The following is a 19,459-nucleotide window of genomic DNA, read 5'->3' as shown; positions in this document are numbered from 1 at the left end:
CCGGGATTAGAACCTAGGCCCTTCTGACTCCCAGGCCTGGGCTCTATCCACTAGAACACTGCTTCTTTTCCTTACTAGTATTTCTGCCCTTCTTTAATCCACTTATTCTCAAGTGAGAGACCGCAGATGTTCAGTAATCACCACTGCAAAATAGGCCAAATGTGAAAGACTGCAGCTTTAGAACCTTTCTAAATTTGCCACTTGCCAACTGCTCTAAGTCTCTTGACATCATGCATTCCCCAGATACCCTGCCCAGGAAAACAGTGGTGGGGTGAGCATTACTTCACCACTGGGAGGTTGACTCTGCTCCAGAGCCTGACTTAATTCTGTCTCGGCACTTTTCCGTACAGCTCATAGGTGAGGCTTCTAAAACTGCACGTCAAAAGCAGCGTGGTTCAGTGGAAAGAGCACGGGTTTGGGAGTCAGTGGTTGTGGGTTTTAATCCCAGTTCCGCCACTTGTCTGCTGTGTGACCGTGGACAAGCCACTTAACTTCCCTGGGACTCAGTTACCTCATCTGTAAAATGGGAATTAAGACTGTGAGCCCCACGTGGGACAACCTGATTACCTTGTACCTACCCCAGTGGTACAGTGCTTGGCACATAGTAAACACTTAACACCATTATTATTATGTATTGCAGGTACACCTCTCACAGCCATTGGAAAAACCGCCACTAACGCAGCTTCGCTTATCTTCTGTTTGGTCTGGAGCTTGATGATGGCGCAGTGCTCTTTCTGCGACCTCTTGGAGACCACAGTGGACTTCTTGATTTGGTTTTCTATCTCTTTATCAACAAGGCTATCTCTGGGCAGCAATCTCATTAGGGTATAGAATTTGATGTCAGCTTTCAGATCTGATTTGTTGAGAAAAATTGGCAAATTAGATTGTAAACATTTGCATGTCATTTTGCAGGTATGATTATATTACACAGTCATCACCATTTAGGAGCCCCTGTATGACTGTCTCTATGACTTTCAATAATATTCATGGCTGTACTCTACTGACTGCATACTGTCACCTATTTAACTGAAACATTTACCTGCTGCGGTTCATAACCTTATGGGATTACCGAACAATGAAAACAAAGAAGCGGGAACACTGTCCCTGAGGAAGACTACTTACTGGAGGCTGAAAAAATGTAACTAAAAGTGCTAGCAGAGATCTAAATATAAATATTGGATACATTCAGTATTTACTATGCCCTTGAACATTATTTTACCATTAAAAATCTTACCATATAAAAGTAGGATAGGCAGCAGCATATTGTCCAAAAGACAGACCCAGTTTTCACAGATTTTACCTAAAAAAAAAAAAGAGAGAGAGAGAAAAGAGAAATTTGAAGACTGGTAATTGCATTAAGAAAAAAATAAGTATTTCATGAATCTCCTTTCACTGGGTATTAATTGTAAAACGGTTGGTTAAAGGTGGGCAGCTTACTAAAGTGATGCTATAGTCGAACGCATGTTTATTTTTAAGTTTGGGAAGTTTTTCTACTTTTCAATTTTATATAGCCTTATTTCTTGGGGAAATTAAATTCTGAACCTTAATATCTAATTCTCTTTCTGTTTATGGGAATTTTTCTTAAAAGCTACTGCAATCATTTAACATTTGAAATGTACAAACTCGTTAGAGCCACACTGCTTATCTGAAAACATTATCTAGAATAGACTCTCTTTGGAAAAGTACACTTCTCCATGACCATCAGTTTGGCCCAGCAGTCCATCACTGGGATAGTTATTTTGCCCATTGGCTCTGAGGGGAGAAATAAGTAAGCAAGGAGAAGAAAAAGAAAATAGCCCGACTGGATGTTCAAGGGCATGAAAGAGAAGGCTATTACATTTAATCTGAGTTACTATGGGCTGCCATAGAAACTTCACCTATTCTACCCCAGGTTTTCTTTTCAGAATAAAGGCAGGCTGCACTAGCTTTCTCCTGGCTAATTTCCAATAAACTGCACAATAGATACATCTACTCCTACATGAAAATCAACTTTAATAGACTCATTTCATGCTTCAAATGAGTTTACAATGCACTGCTGTTAACAGGTTTCCTTATTCAAATAAGGGGCTCTAGTTTCCCAGTGCCTAAGTAGCCTCTTGTAGGAACTTAGGTACTTCTGGGAGGCTCATTATAACTAAGGCAGTAGTGATGAAGGACATCTAAACGAATACTGTTGAAAAATAGGAGGGAAAGCCAGAGGGGTATTTTTTTCCACATTTTACACTGATAAAATTGCCCTGGTAAAATGAGGAATAAGAATCTGATTAGTTAAAAATGTGCCATGCTTGTGGAGATAAAGGAGAGGCACTTATTTCAACTTGTTCTTAGTACTTTCAGCTATCTGGATAAGGGAAACAAATGATGGAAAGCACAGTCCTAAAAGGGGTTCTTGATGAGAAAAGCAGCATGGCTTGGTGGATAGCGCATGGGCCTGGGAATCAGAGGGACCTGGGTTCTAATCCTAGCTTTGCCACATGATAATTACAATTATAGCATCTGTTAAGTGCTTATTGTGTGCCAGATACTGTACTAAGCACTGGGATGGATACAAGCTAATCAGGTTGTAAAACTACCATTTTACAGATGAGGTAACTGAGGCACAGAGAAGTTAAGTGACTTGCCCAAGGACACAGCAGACAAGTGGCAGAGCTGGGATTAGAACCCATGACCTTCTGACTCCCAGGCCCGTGCTCGATCCACAATGCCATGCAGCTTCTCACTTGTCTGCTGTGTGACCTTGGGCAAGTTACTCAACTTTGTGCCTCAAGTTACCTCATCTGCAAAATGGGGAACAAGAATGTGAGCCCAATGTGGGACAGGGACTGTGCCCAACCTGATTAACTTGAATATACCCCAGCACTTAGGATAGTGCTTGGCATATGGTAAGCACTTAACAAGTACCACAATTATTATTATGATTTCCTTCCTTCTCAATGAAGGCCCAAATCAAACTAATTATAAACGGTTTACAGGCATATCCCAGGCCATTTATAATAACAAAAAGAATGATTATACTTAGCACTATGCACCAAGAACTGTGCTAAGCACTGAGTACTTACAAGGTAATCAGATTGGACACAACCCCTGTCCCATAGAGGAGTCACAGTGTGAAGGAAGGAGAATAGATATTTTATCCCCATTTGATAGGTGAGATAACGCATACAGAGAGGTTGAAAGACTTGCCTAAGGTCACAGCGTGCAAGTGTGAGAGCTGGGATTAGGCCATGCTGTGGTTTAAAACTAACCTACTTTTCAATTAGCTCGAGGAGAAAATCAATGTTGTTTAATATCTTACCTGTTCAATACCCATTCTCCCTCTCCCTTAAATGTGAGTTCCACATGGAATAGGGACTGTCCAACATGATTATTCTGTATCTATCCCAGCGCTTAGTACATAGTAAGTTAATAACAAATACCACTATCACCGTCGTCATCATCTTACTCAGTTACGACCATCACAGAGATGCCACCTGTAATTATTTGATGCCATTATCCCATGTATGTGGCTGAATGGCTCCGTCACTGTGGTGAGTAAATCCTTTCCCGACCCCTCCCAATTGAAAATGGAATTAAGCAACCTATTAAGAATGGCTCTTGGTGGACTCTCTGCCAACAGTTTGTGTTACATTTGCAAGTTGGTGAGATTCCTTAGTTAATGGGAGGCAGTAATGCCTAGTGGAAACAGCCTGGGTGTCATAGGACCTGGATTCTAATCCTGGCTCTGGGCTGCTGTGTGACACTGGGCAGTTCACTTTACTTCTTCAGTTTCCTCCACTGTAACATGGGGAATCAATGCCTGCTTTCCTTTCTACTTAGACTGTGAGCCCCATGACGGACAGGGACTGCGACCAACCTGATTAACTAGTATCTACCCTAGCACTCAATACAATACTTAACAAATACTCTAATAATATTAAAATAGGGAGTCAACCTATTTAGAAATATAGAAAGTCTCCTGGAAAATGTACCCCATGACACAGCCACTTATAACCACATTTTCAAAGAACACAGCTAAAGTGTATTGAGATGATCAAGCGTGTTTCGTTGTTCTAATCAACTTAAATGCTTATTACTTGCATGATGGAATAGAAAAGCAGCATATTTTAGAGGAAAGAGCATAGGTTTGGGAGTCAGAGGGCGCGGTTCTAATCCCAGCTCCATCACTTGTCTGCTGTGTGAACCTGGACATGCCACTGCACTTCTCTAGGTCTCAGTTATCTCATCTGTAAAATGGGGATTAAGACTGTGAGCCCCATGTGGGACAACCTGAACACTTTGTATCTAACCCAGTGCTCAGAACAGTGATTGGCACATAGCAAGAACTTAACAAATACCATTATTATTAGGCAACATAGACTAATTTAATTCGCCTCAGCTAAGCTCCCTTTCCCCCCTTTCCCTCTGCTCCTCCTCCTCTCCCTTCCCCTCCCCTCAGCACTGTGCTCATTTGTATCTATTTTTATTACCCTATTTATTTTGTTAATGGGGTGTACATCCCCTTGATTCTATTTATCGTGACTAAGTTGTCTTGTTTTTGTCCGTCTGTCTCCCCTGATTAGACTGTAAGCCCGTCAATGGGCAGGGACTGTCTCTGTTGCCGAATTGTCCATTCCAAGCACTTAGTACAGTGTTCTGCATATAGTAAGTGCTCAATAAATACTACTGAATTAATGAATGCATTTTAAGTGCAAAGGATGGCACAAGATTAAAATTCAAAATGCCTTGACAGGTTGGTGAAATAATCAGCAATGAAACAGGTTGATGGCTGAAGAGAACCAAGAACAAATGAACAATTAACTGATTCTTACCCTTATGACATTACCTCGCAAACATTTTTAAATGGAACAGAATATGCCTTTGTGCCTCTCCAACTAGCTGAAAGGTCATAGTAAGAGTAACTGTCATGGTTCAATGTCCAATGTGTTGAGAAGAGACTGAGAGGATTATATTAAGAGGCACTCTAAAAGTTAGTCTTGATCCCAGTGACACTGAATTTTTTGACAACCATCTTAATTATGGAAGCTCAAGGACATCAAATGGCCACATAAGGTAAACTATACCTGATACAAATGTCTCTTTATGTAATCCACTATACATTTTAGGTTTACTTTTTTTCCTGCCAACTGGAGCTACATTTTCCCATGGCATTTATTCAATCTGTGTCTGCCTGTACACCTCCTCCCTGTCCCCCATTAAATTATAGGATCTCTACGGGCAGTATCAGTGTCCTTTTCTTTCATTGTTTTCTGCATACCCAAGGCACTCAAATATTGATGAACAACTCAATATGGCTGTGGAAAGCTTTGCATTTCATATAGCAGAAATCTTTCCAACAAAGACATCATCGAACTTCAATCCAAGGTGGTATCTCAATCAATCAAGCAATGATATTTGAGTGTTTATTGTGTAGAGCACTGTATTAAGCACTTGGGAGGGAACAATACAACTGAGTTGTTAGACCTGTTCCCTGTCCACAACAAGCTTCCAGTTTAGAGGGGGAGACAGACATTCAGAAAAAAATGAATTACAGATATATCCATAAGTGCTGAGGGGGTGAGGGTGGGTTGAAGTATCAAGTGTCTCCACATGCCAATCTTTACTCCAAACTACCCAAAAGATCATCTCCTGAAGCATGACTCGGTCCCCAGCTATTCTCTCCCCAAAACCTTCAATGTCTCAAATACAGAGGCAGGGTGTTTGCATTTCTCATGAGCTAATCCCAAATTTCCTGAAGGAGACAGGAGTGGGCCTGCTTTGGACAGAAAATTGGATGGAGAAGGATGTCTTTTTCCCATTTTCTGGCTTTGGGAAGGTCTTATCCCAACTCCGCCACTTGTCTGCTACGTGCACTTCACTTCTCTGTGATTCAGTTAACTCATCTGTAAAGTGGGATTAAGATTGTGACTCCAATGTAGGACAGGGACTATGTCCAACCTGATTTGCTTGTATTACCCTGCCAGGGCTTAATATGTGCCAGGGCTTGGCACATAGTAAGCACTTAACCACAAGTATTAATTAGAATTGAGCTCAGCATTGTATGGCTGATTATTTTCAGTGTTTGTGAAGGGTGCACCTCAGATGAGAAGGATAATAACATCAGAAATATCACTGCATTTTTACTTCAATCCCCAAGTATGGACAACTGTTGTCAACTGAACCAATCAAATCATTTTAATCATACCCTTGCCTACTTCTTCTCTCAGGCCTGGAACTTCCTCTCCCTTTATATCCGACAGTCAACCGCTCTCTCCCCACCTTTAACTCTCTCTCAAAATCAGCTCTCCTCCAAGAGACCTTCCTTTTCCCCCATCATTTCCGCCTTCATTTTCCCCCATCCACCTTCTGCTCTGTGCCGACTGCAGTTTACTGGGTACCCCCCTATGGCAGCCAAACAGCGCTTATGTAAATACCCTACACTCTATTTCTCTGTCTACAATGTATCATGTAGGCTGTAAGCTCCTTGTGGGCTCAGACTGCACCTACCAAATCTGCTGTTGTACTTTAACTGCTTAGTACAGTACTCTGCACACAATCAGCACTCAGTGAATATCACTGATTGATTGTGTCTTTCAGCACTGAACAAAAACTCACGAATGGCTCCAGGTATCTCCCACCAGCTGGCACCACCGTACCTATCTACTCTCCACTTGTTGGTCCCTAGCCCAACCTTTCAGCTAAACCACCTTCTCTATCACCCCAGCATTTCCAAGCTCATGTTGTTCTTCCAGCTTAGAACCTCCTCCCTCACCATATTTAAATCCTTCCTAAAAATCCAACCTCCTCTAACTACATTCCACAATTAATTTACCAGCATGCTCAGCCATTTCATCCTCCAAACCACCTCACGCGCTTAAACTTTACACCATCCTTAGCAATCAAATATAGATCTCCTCTCTGTTTTATTATGACTGTTGAAAAAATTTTGATATTTGTCTCCACAGTTCCCTTGTAGGCAGGGAACTTGAGGATGGTGGTTATTCTGTACTTCTCAAGTGCCTGGTATAATGCAACACATCAAGTAAGCATTCAATAAATGCTATTGCTACTATCCTCATTGTTCTTCCTGTTTCAGTTGTTTGGGAATCATCAATATTTCCCCGAACCCTCCCACTCTATTAGATTGTAAAATCCTTGAAGACAGAGAATTTGTCTTATTTTTGATGCACCATTCCAAGCACTCAAGGGTGTTTATTAAATGACTGACAATTGTTGGTATGCTGACTTAGCAAGTCAGCAGAGAACCATCCATTTGATATACAGTAGAATAGTAGCATGAAACATTTTTAAACACATTTCCTATGGGTTCTGACAATCAAAATACGTGTTTTAAAAGACCAAAACAGATTTAGAATTTTACAGTAAACATTCCATAAGGTTGTACTATTTTTTTCTTTTTAAACTGGCTTTAAAGAAATGTGATTAATGAATCAGAGAGTAGAAATTGAGTAAAACCATAAAATTGGTGGCTTAAAAATATTTAGACTGAATTTACTTTGGTCTTATAGTAAACTTTACTATAGTTGTGCCTATCCTAAACAAACACGTGGACACTTTCTGTGGCTCAGAAAACAGGCCTTTACCCAACTGTTCGACTTCCCATTTATCACCAAGTGCAACTCAATGGGGTTCTGACTTAATAAAAGTCTCAGTCTTGGCCCAAGATAGTGTTAAAATTGCCTCTGTATGTATAGTGCTTTTGGGATATGAACTGAAGATGGGTGGTTACCAGGAGGATTGGAAGATCATATCTTTTAAATCTGCCATCTCCTATAAGTGACAGAATTCCAACTTTTTAATCTTCAGGTGCCATCTGTCCTGCTTTTGGATAATCTATATTTGGCCAGCTGCTTTGGGTTAGGTAGCAATTGAATTGCACTGCATTTCATTTTGCTCTAATGTTTAAATACCCTCGGAGATAGATACAATTTAGTGTCTAAAAATGAAAATAGGGATACTAAGATTTACTTTTAATGCCTCCTAAATTTTGAAAGTGAATGGTGGATATTTGAACCCTTCAGTCATTAATAGAAAATGTATCTGAATCTACCATTAAACAAGCACAAAGTGGTCCTTTATGCAAATGTCAGAAAAATTTAGAAGAGTTCCATCCATTTCCTATCTTAATGACTGATACTGGAAAATTGAGTCAGAGATAAATGACATTAATCTGCCACTACAAACAATAGCCCACGTTCTTGCATTGAACCTGGTGACAAACTTAAGTCCAGGACTGCCCTTTTTTCCTTTTATTTTGCCAATTCCAGTGTCAAGGGATTAATCTGGGTCATAAGGACTCAGTATACGGTAGTTCATAAAGTAGTCAGTGATACAATGAGTCATAGCATTGACTTCATTATAAGCTACCATTTTCTTTAAGTACTGATTATAGCAGTTGGAATTATTTGGAGTGGAACTATTCTTATGATAAATTCAGTTCATGCATTTGAGGCACAAATGAAAAATTACAGAAAGTGTATATGCGAAGCCTAGGTTGTCAAATCAGCAAAAACACTCCAAATTCTTCTTAGGTATTGTATTTATCAGGTATTTTCAAAATATTCACTCCAAGCTGACCCCAGAGAAGGCTTTGTTTCAAAGAAATTTCCCCAAGGAATGGAAAAAGCAAAAAACCCCCACTGTTCCCTTCACCTATGATACAACGCAGTGCATTCATTTTTGTTTGGTTTTACATCACTTCAGCAAAGACTTCATGAGTATTGCACATTTTACAAAGAAACACTACTGGAATTTGTTTTTAGGGTTTTCAAAGCCCATTTAGCTGCTTACTACCTTTTAAAGAAGTGCCTAATGAAGAGTTTCTGCTAACAGGACAGAATTTTTTGGATTCATCTGAAGTGGAACAGTGAAATTATTTTAGGGACAATAAATGAGACTTCAATTTCTAATAACCTCTGCTTTTTCTATACACCACAGCTCTTTGGGTTCCATTACTTTAGATTTATTTATTTTATATTTGCAGTTTTTAACGATAGTGAAAATGAGCACCCCTCCCCTAGTAATTTAAGGCAATGCTGGCATACACATTAGCCACTTACTGCTATGGCAGTTTTATACCAAACTCCCCAAAGCAATTCAACTTTACAGGATCAGAGTGTCAAGCAGGGTAGGAAAAAAAAAGAGTATAAAGGGATAGAGTAATGGAGAGCTTTGAAGTCCTTTGTAATGATTTTAATGTAAATATGTTTTAAGCACTATGAAGCCATTAGAGTTTTGAGTATGGAAATGACTGGTTTACTGGATGGTTGTGGAAGATCTATGGCAGCACTGAAGGCTAAGGAGATAAACTTTGGGTTTGAGTTAAGTGAAATAAGCACTTTTCCTATTCTCATTGTGGGCAGAGAACAGTATTCTGCATGCAGTAACTTCTCAGTACGATTGATTACATGAGTGCCACAGAGGCAGTGTGGCCTAGTGGATAATGCATGGGCCTGGGAGTCAGAAGGACCTAGATTCCAATCCCAGCTCTGCCACTTGTCTGCTGTGGGACCTTGAGCCAGTCACTTGACTTCTCTGTTCCTCAGTTAACTCATTTGTAAAATAGGGATTAAAACTATGAAACCCATGCAGCACAAGGGCTGTGCTCAACTGAATTAATGTGTATCTACCCCACTGCTTAGAACAGTGCCTGGCACATAGTAAGGGCTTAAAAAAACCAGCATTAAAAAAAATAAGGAGCTCACACTCTGACAGGGAAGGTGGACACAAAAGCAATAAGCAGGCACATATAAGTGCTAGAGATAGTTGATGGGCTTATGTGATTTGGGATGCTAGGAACTAACAATGTCTGTCAGATTTGGGGAGGGAGAGTTCATTCATTCATTCAATAGTATTTATTGAGCACTTACTATGTGCAGAGCACTGTACTAAGCGCTTGGGATGAACAAGTCGGCAACAGATAGAGACAGTCCCTGCCGTTTGACGGGTTTACAGTCCAATTGGGGGAGACGGACAGACAAGAACAATGGCAATAGAGTCAAGGGGAAGAACATCTCGTAAAAACAATGGCAACTAAATAGAATCGAGGCGATGTACAATTCATTCACAAAATAAATAGGGTAACGAAAATATATACAGTTGAGCGGACGAGTACAGTGCTGTGGGGATGGGAAGGGAGAGGTGGAGGAGCAGAGGGAAAAGGGGAAAAAGAGGGTTAAGCTGCGGAGAGGTAAAGGGGGGATGGCAGAGGGAGTAGAGGGAGAAGAGGAGCTCAGTCTGGGAAGGCCTCTTGGAGGAGGTGAGTTTTAAGTAGGGTTTTGAAGAGGGAAAGAGAATCGGTTTGGCGGAGGTGAGGAGGGAGGGCGTTCCGGGACCGCGGGAGGACGTGACCCGGGGGTCGACGGCGGGATGGGCGAGACCGAGGGACAGTGAGGAGGCGGGCGGCAGAGGAGCTGAGCGTGCGGGGTGGGCGGTAGAAAGAGAGAAGGGAGGAGAGGTAGGAAGGGGCAAGGTGATGGAGAGCCTTGAAGCCTAGAGTGAGGAGTTTTTGTTTGGAGCGGAGGTCGATAGGCAACCACTGGAGTTGTTTAAGAAGGGGAGTGACATGCCCAGATCGTTTCTGCGGGAAGATGAGCCAGGCAGCGGAGTGAAGAATAGACCGGAGCGGGGCAAGAGAGGAGGAAGGGAGGTCAGAGAGAAGGCTGACACAGTAGTCTAGCCGGGATATAATGAGAGCCCATAACAGTAAGGTAGCCATTTGGGTGGAGAGGAAAGGGCGGATCTTGGCGATATCGTAGAGGTGAAACCGGCAGGTCTTGGTAACGGATAGGATGTGTGGGGTGAACGAGAGAGACGAGTCAAGGATGACACCGAGATTGCGGGCCCGAGAGACGGGAAGGATGGTCGTGCCATCCACGGTGATAGAGAAGTCTGGGAGAGGACCGGGTTTGGGAGGGAAGATGAGGAGCTCAGTCTTGCTCATGTTGAGTTTTAGGTGGCGGGCCGACATCCAGGTGGAGACGTCCCGGAGGCAGGAGGAGATGCGAGCCTGAAGGGAGGGGGAGAGGACAGGGGCGGAGATGTAGATCTGCGTGTCATCTGCGTAGAGATGGTAGTCGAAGCCGTGAGAGCGAATGAGTTCACCGAGGGAGTGAGTGTAAATGGAGAACAGAAGAGGGCCAAGAACTGACCCTTGAGGAACTCCAACAGTTAAAGGATGGGAGGGGGAGGAGGCTCCGGCGAAGGAGACCGAGAATGACCGGCCAGAGAGGTGAGAGGAGAACCGGGAGAGGACGGAGTCCGTGAAGCCAAGGTGAGATAAGGTATGGAGGAGGAGGGGATGGTCGACAGTGTCAAAGGCAGCAGAGAGGTCAAGGAAGATTAGAATGGAGTAAGAGCCATTGGATTTGGCAAGGAGGAGGTCACGGGTGACCTTAGAGAGAGCAGTCTCGGTAGAGTGGAGGGGACGGAAGCCAGATTGGAGGGGGTCTAGGAGAGAATGGGAGTTAAGGAATTCTACGCATCGATTGTAGACGACTCGTTCTAGGATTTTGGAAAGGAAGGGTAGTAGGGAGATAGGGCGATAACTGGAGGGGGAAGTGGGGTCAAGAGCGGGTTTTTTTAGGATGGGGGAGACGTGGGCATGTTTGAAGGCAGAGGGGAAGGAGCCCTTGGAGATTGAGTGGTTAAAAATAGAAGTTAAGGAAGGGAGGAGGGCAGGGGCGATGGTTTTAATAAGGTGAGAGGGAATGGGGTCCGAGGCGCAGGTGGAGGGGATGGCACTTGCGAGGAGGGAGGAGATCTCCTCTGAGGATACTGCAGGGAAGGATGGGAAAGTAGGGGAGGGGGTCGGTGGGGGGGAGGGGAGAGGCGGAGGGGTGACTTTGGGGAGCTCAGACCTGATCGTGTTGATTTTCGTGAGGAAATAGGTGGCCAGATCATTGGGTGTGAGAGATGGGGGAGGGGGAGGAACAGGGGGCCTAAGGAGAGAGTTAAAGGTCCGGAACAGTCGGCGGGGGTGACGGGCATGGGTGTCGATGAGGGAGGAGAAGAAGCTTTGCCTGGCGGAGGAGAGAGCAGAGTTAAGGCAGGAAAGGATAAATTTGAAGTGTGTGAGGTCGGCTTGGTGCTTGGACTTTCGCCAGCAGCGCTCGGCAGCTCGAGCATAGGAGCGTAGGAGGTGGACGGAGGAGGTGATCCAGGGTTGTGGGTTAGTGGAGCGACAGCGGCGGAGGGAAAGGGGGGTGAGAGAGTCGAGATGAGTAGAGAGGGTGGAGTTGAGAGCGGAGAGTTCCAAGATGGGGAACAGGGTGAGGGAATGGAGGTAAGAGTCAAGCTTAAGGTACAGTTACAAACTCAGCTTGTAACGAAGAGGGTGGGCTAAGGAACAGCCAAGCACAGCAAATAATTATGACACAACAAAAAGGAGCAACCTTGGTGTATGTAGAGTGTGTGTCCCACGCTAGCCTTTTCAGTTACACCTACACCTATAAAGAAGTGAAATTCACCATCAGTGAATTTCTTTGTGTACCTTTTCCATCTTGGGCTAGTTTCACAGCCAGTAAAGCCTACGTTTTTCCAGGGGAAAAGAAAACACAAAAATTAAAAGAACTGATGCCAATTTTGTTTATTTTTACCTTTTTCTTTTATGAGTTACCAAGCTCTAAGCATTTACCTGCTCATGATGCAGGTGCCAGAGGGTCCTGGGAAAGAATGCTTTTGTTCAGGGTAGCTGTTTCTCAACACGTCCAAGGTTAAAGTACTGATCATGATCTCAAGTTCGGAGTTTCCTAAGGTGTGTGTTGTTTTTTTATTTTCTTAAGAAAATAATTTACCCAAACAGCACAGAGAACAAGTATTCTACTGGCCCCAGTGGTAAAGGACACACCTGCTACCAATCCAAAGAAACTCACTTAACAGCATGGCGCAGCAAGGGAAGTTAGCAGGTGGCTTAACGTGTGACTTGCACACCCTTGGGCTCTGTAGGCATCTGCCATCTCTTCGAGAGGCACTAGTGGTTGAGCTCCGTTAGCAGTTTTAATCATCTACTCACCTCAAGCGAGCAGAGGGTTTCGAGGTGATACTAATTGACCAGATCATGCTACTTAAACCGTCAAATATATGGAATTTAAGATGCACGCAGAGTGAAATGAAATTTAAGCGGTACAATTTAATTCGATTCAATAGGACTTTAAAGTACTTTCTATATCTACTAGAAATTAGCCACCAAATTGTATCGGTCTCTACTTATAGAACTCCAATTACAACCTGAATCTAAGTTAGACCAAGAGAAAATTTACAGGCAACAAACTCTTTAGATAATAAGGTTTCATTACAAACAAGACCATTTATCATGACTGCTGGATTCCTTTTGAGACTTTTTTGTAGTATTTTAATTGCCTTCTAAAACATGGGGCAACTGGATACAGCATCACTTTCATCCAAATTTCCCAACAAACCCCTAGATCTCTATCATTTTGCTCTAGTTATTCCCCAACAATTTTTTCCAAACATGATTAGTGTTCTTGGTGCTATTCAAATATTTGACTTGGGATTATTATTTTAAAAGCATTCACAACAGTTTACTACCTGACTTTTTTTTCCAGCCACCCTCCCCAAGGAAACAAAATGAATAAAACCAACACACTCCCTTACATCACAACACAAATTTTCATTATGTCAACACGTTACGAGAATCAGGAAGGTTCATCAGATAATGGGAGCCGTTTGGGATAATAAGGTCCTATGGCATAAGAATAAGCACTGTGTGTGCACTGGGCAAGGTTGGAATGGGCCAGTAGGAATTTTTCCCTTGAAACAGATGTTGCAAGTAAACAAACCCAAGTATTAGATTAAGTTTAGGAGTTCTCTACTTGTCCAACAACTATCATTATTAAGAAACTGAGTATCTTCAAGAGTGGGCTGGATACAGAATCTACCTGGAAGACATTTCCTAGTCAATTTTATATGGCTCTCATTTTGAAAATTTTAATTTTAACTTCTCCTACCTACGCATCATTTTAACATTTGCTGCCAGTCATTCCTAACAAAGCTCATCCATCAACTAGTAGCTGGATGATAACCAAACAGAATTAGGGTTTAACCTACTTTTGGCCTCATCTACACAACAGAGCAATCCAGGTATCAGAGATCCCCGATCTAAGCAAAGTTGGATGGAGCATCTGAGCCTAGTTCTATCTCTTCTGAATGGAATTTAACTCTAAGGGGTGCACATGTGCAAATATGGCCAGCCCTTGCATTTAAATGGATATGGACAGCACTTGTGCCCATATCCATAATTTAATGTCTATCCATCTCTAGACTGTAAGCTTGTTGTGGGAAGGGAACATGCCTACCAACTCAGTTGGATTGTATTCTCCTAAGCACTCAGTACAGTGCTCTGCAGAGAGTAAGCACTCAAATACGATCGACTGATTGACTGTATGTGAATGGGGACTCTCTAGCTATTGGATCTGGAACAGACTGAGATTAGGGCTCCAGAGAGGTGTCTATACAACTATGGTGCAGAGCCCTACTGTATTTGTTATCTAAGCTGAGAAGAATAAAGTAAGGCCAGGGGCATAAACAGCCCACAACGAAGTCCAGCCAAAGTCAGTGTGTTTGCGTCACTGCTCTAACAAATTCAAATTTATTACCAGGATTATAAGTGTTTTAATTTGTGTGGACGTGAAATGAAGGTTCAGAGTAAATAAATGCCCTAATCAATTTTATTGATAAGTACTGTGAGCATTAATTTTTTTTTTTAACATATGACCCTCAACAGTTTAAACAGGTGCCTCTGCTCCAGCTCAAATAATGGCCCACTCCTACTTTAGAACCACTACTTGAAATGAGACACATTGGTGGTCTATCATTTCCATTACAAAAATAAGGAAGGAGGCTGGCTGATCCCCCAAATTGATTCCTGAAGGGTTAGGTGGATGACTTCAGGCCCTCCTGCAAAGAAGTGATGTGACATCTTGCCCAAATCCATTTCTCAGTCATCAATCAACTGTTTTTGAGCGCTTACTGTGTCCAGAGCACTGCATTAAACGCTTGGGAGAGTACAATTATAACAGTTGATAGAAACACTCCCTGCCCACAATGGGCTGACAGTCTCCAGAGGAGGGCAGCATTTTCAGTAACACTGAGTACCTACTGGGCGCAGAACACTGAACAAGATGCTTGGGAGACTATAAAAAGTAAGATTTGGTGATTGCTCTCAAGGAGTTTGCAGTCTAATGGAAGAGCTAAGTGGACAAAATTTCTTTACATATAGTGGGAGCAGGATAACTACAGATGCAATTGGAAGTAAAAAGAGTACTGAAAAATAGAATAAATGGAGGATATGATTCAATAAAGACAAATGCTAACGGTGGCTCGTAGGATGACATAATAATAATAATGATAATGATGTTGGTATTTGTTAAGTGCTTACTATGTGCAGAGCACTGTTCTAAGTGCTGGGGTAGATCCAAGGTAATGAGGTTGTCCCACGTGAGGCTCACAGTCTTAATCCCCATTTTACAGATGAGGTAACTGAGGCACAGAGAAGTTAAGTGACTTGCCCACAGTCACACAGGTGACAAGTGGCAGAGGCGGGATTCGAACCCATGACTTCTGACTCCCAAGCCCGCGCTCTTTCCACTGAGCCACGACCAGGTGTGGTGAAAATCCCTTGTGTTTTCAGATGGGGAAGGGTGTGTTCTGGCAGACTTGAGCCTAACTGAGGAACCAGAGGGAGACAGGATGGGGGCTTGGTAGAATACAACATAGATATAAGGTAAGTCCAGAGAAAGATTTTCTTTGAAAATTCACTGCTCCGGATGAGGGATCAGCAGACCCTGGCCTATTGAAAAATGGGCCCGCAAACAATTCTGGCTATCATGTCATCCACTGCCAGGGCAAGGACTGCTGGAGTTTTGTGCTGCTTTCCCAGTCATTTCCAAATCTGTTCAAGCTGTTGACATTTTCTGTAAATCACTGCTCTCCTGCGTATCCCCACCTTTATCAGGATGGTAAGAACACCTTGTCCTTGGAACTAGAGAGCAGCACTAGCTACAACATGGCTAGGGCTCCCACCATGCAGAACCTGCCAGATACCCACCTCCCCACCACACCTCTCCCCACCAGCCCCGATGGGCAAAACAAAAAAATTGTTATTTCCTACTCCAGGTGCTATCTGTAACAATAATCCCTCTCGAGTCCCAGCCAACGTGCCGCAGAATCCTGACACCGAAGGGGAGCCGCTGCCAATTTTTCAATCCAATAAAAAGGAATGGATACAGGTGGAGCTGTCAGTCGTGAGCATGAGGTTGCTTGGGCATGAGTGCATGCGCAGGTAAGGCCCATGGTGGGGAGGAGGGAAGCAGTCCCAGAGCCATTGACTAGTTGTACAGATAAATGGGAGTTTATTTGTGACCCAAATGCAGCCCCAAACCACATCAGTTTAACAGACTGCCTTTCTTAACATCCAACATGTAATGGATATAGAATGCTGAATGAAAGGCTAAAAATAAAATTTCAGATTTATACAACTATCAACCTGCCTAGTGGTCAGGACCACAAGGATACAGGAAACCTCTTTCCAATCAATTAATGGTATCTATTGATCACTTACTATGTGCAGAGTACTGTACTAAGCGCTTCAGAGAGTACACTATATTATAGCTGGTAGACACGTTTCATGCATCTTATCTCAACGTTATCGGTAATAATTGGCAACACTTAATCACCAATTCCTTAGTTAACAAAATACAAGTCTTAGCATTTAATGGAATTCTCCTGCTCTCCATCTTACTTTTTTGATTAATATTTTAATTCTCAATTCTAGAAATTTAATTCGTGAGGCATGCAAAAAAGATTAAACTTTAAAAAAAGTCTTTCTAGTTTCTTTCATAGGGAACCACTGAAAACCAAATGGGGGAAAACCCCCAAAACATTGACAGTGGTAAGCGGAAGCACCTGCACTTGTGGAAATTTGAGGGTTAGCCCTTCAAAATATGTGTAGCTTCTAGGACCAAGAGGTTACAAGGAAAACTATTTCTTTTTTTATAGTTTGCTTGCCTCCATTTCAAGATCAGATATGGCAAAAACACAGTAATTGGATTTTTAAAGACAAATTCAATAGTCTATATTGCCTTCATTCTCTTTTAATTTGGGCAAGAAAAGCATTCTTCCACCAAGAATCTCCACCCACTTGCACAAAGTAATTATCTTATATTTGATTCCTCACGCATGCATCTTCATTGTTAAGAAACACCCTTTCTTGTCAATGGAAAGTCAATTATAACTACCTGTACTAAATATGGGCAATAAGAAAACAAAGAAGTGATGAATGTTACATTTAAATCCTCATTAGTTTCCAAAGGCAAATATTTTCTATTCTCATAATGCTCCTTTCCCTCCTGCCTACTTATGCTGGAGCTTACGCACAGAGTCAGATGTGACTCCCTGCTCTTTTCCTTGTCCATAAGCGGGCCAGGTCTGTGAAAAAGAGGAGTCTGGATGAGCCGAGTGCTTTTCACTTTTCTGGCGCTCAGCTTGGGCTGGGCTCCTGTGTGGAGACAAGGCTGAAGCTGTGACAGTGCTTTAAAACCTTCCAAAATGGCCCTGGCAGGAGGAATACACAGAAGGAAGCAGAAGCACAATTACAAAACCCAAGGTGGAAACGGGCTGATGGAAGCTACTCTTCCCAGAACCTATTGGAATGTTCTGGGAGGAGCTTGGCTTCACTGCTATGTACTTACTTGTAATTTATTTATATTAATGTCTGTCTCCCCATCTAGAGTGTAAGTAAGCTCATTGTGGGCAAGGAATGTGTCTTTTTATTGCTATATTGTACTCTTCCAAGCGCCTAGTACAGTGCTCTGCACACAGTAAAGACTCAATAAATACGACTGACTGCTAATAGCAGTAGTGTTCCATCTACCTAGGGACAGAATAGTTTTCTTCAAGGAGAGCTTGGGGAAAAACAGTGAGCTGTAGTTCCAGTCAACCAACTGATGCTATTTAATGAGTGCTTACAATGTGCAGAGCACTTGGGAGAATGTAATACAATGGAGTTGGTGAGCCCAATCCTTTCTCTGCCGCTCTTGCCCGTCAGTTCCCCTGAGACCCGGTTATTATGACAATTTTGGTACTTATGAAGCACTTTTTTTCTGGCATTTGTTAAGTGCTTACTTACTATGTGCCAGGCACTGGACTAAGCACTGGGATAGATACACACTGATCAGATGGGACACAATCCATGTTCCACATGGGGCTCACAGTCTTAATCCCCATTTTACAGATGAAGTAACTAAGACACAGTGACTTGCACAAGGTGAAAGAGCAGATAAGTGGCAGAGCCAGGATTAGCACCAAGGTCCTTCTGACTGCCAGTTCCATGCTTTAACCACTACGCCACACTGCTTCTCCCTAGTTGCCAAGGCAATCCAGTCAGGCACAGTTTCTGTCCCACACAGTACTCACAGTCTAAAAAGGAAGGAGGACAGGTATAAGCTCGTGTCTACCCACTCCATGGTACTATAAACTTGCAAGTGCTTCATACAGTGCCTAGCACACAGTAAGAGCTCAAAAAATACAACAGGTTGATTGAATCCTTCTTTTACAGATGAGGAAATAAAAACAGAGAAGTTAAGTGCCTTGTAGTTTAAACATGAGGCAGGTGGCGGAGCCAGGATTTAAATCCAGGCCCCCTGACTCCCAAATCCGTATTCTATACACTAGGCCACACTGCTTCTCCACTTGGTCAGTACACGTTCCATTTGGAATGCATTTCTGTCTGCTTAAACTAAGCTAAGCTACTAAGCTAGGGTAAAATGGAACCCAAAGTGAGCTAGTTTAGAGTTATTGTAATTTAAACCCCTCTTCCAGCCACCTTCCTCAAGCAATGCCTTAGGGTGGCCATGTGGCTGAGCATATGGTAATTGGCTTCTGGTAAACAGGCAAGTGAACTTTGCATTCATTCATTCATTCAATAGTATTTATAGAGTGCTTACTATGTGCAGAGCACTGTACTAAGCGCTTGGAATGTACAAATCGGTAACAGATAGAGACAGTCCCTGCCCTTTGATGGGCTTACAGTCTAATTGGGGGAGACAGGCAGACAAGAACAATGGCAATAGAGTCAAGGGGAAGAACGTCTCTTAAAAACAATGGCAAATAAATAGAATCAGGGTGATGTACATCTCATTAAACAAATTTGCAGTTGAAACCTCTGAGTATTACAGAATTTGTATTTAAAGCCAAAGATTTGGAATTTTCTGTTGCTATTCTTCTCAATTTGTAATACTGATTATATCTCAGGTGTGGCCATGATTATTGGGGATTTCCCAGGGGTATCAACTGGATCCTCATTGGAGTTTCTAATTTTGTACCTTCCTTGGACTGCTCTAAATGCAAGATGTGGTGTTACCTTCAACCATCAATTACACAGCTAAACAGCCTCATGAAGCAGATGCTTCTAAGTTTGACTTGCTCTCTTTATTCATATTTATTC

The 19,459-nt window shown here is 42.6% G+C and overlaps 1 protein-coding gene across 1 annotated transcript in view; it reads right to left on the bottom strand.

Annotated features, from left to right (window-relative positions):
* STT3B (STT3 oligosaccharyltransferase complex catalytic subunit B) overlaps positions 1-19,459 on the bottom strand; it is a 102,211-nt gene that overhangs the window by 34,437 nt on the left and 48,315 nt on the right. The window contains exon 4 of the mRNA XM_001508622.5: positions 1,235-1,300. Coding sequence (XP_001508672.2) covers positions 1,235-1,300 — 66 coding nt within the window. The remainder of the gene's footprint in view (positions 1-1,234; positions 1,301-19,459) is intronic.

Source organism: Ornithorhynchus anatinus, chromosome 8 (assembly GCF_004115215.2).
Source record: "Ornithorhynchus anatinus isolate Pmale09 chromosome 8, mOrnAna1.pri.v4, whole genome shotgun sequence".
NCBI classification, from domain to species: Eukaryota; Metazoa; Chordata; class Mammalia; order Monotremata; family Ornithorhynchidae; genus Ornithorhynchus; species Ornithorhynchus anatinus.
Note: the sequence above shows the minus strand (reverse complement) of the source record. Positions and strands in the feature narration are given on the sequence as shown.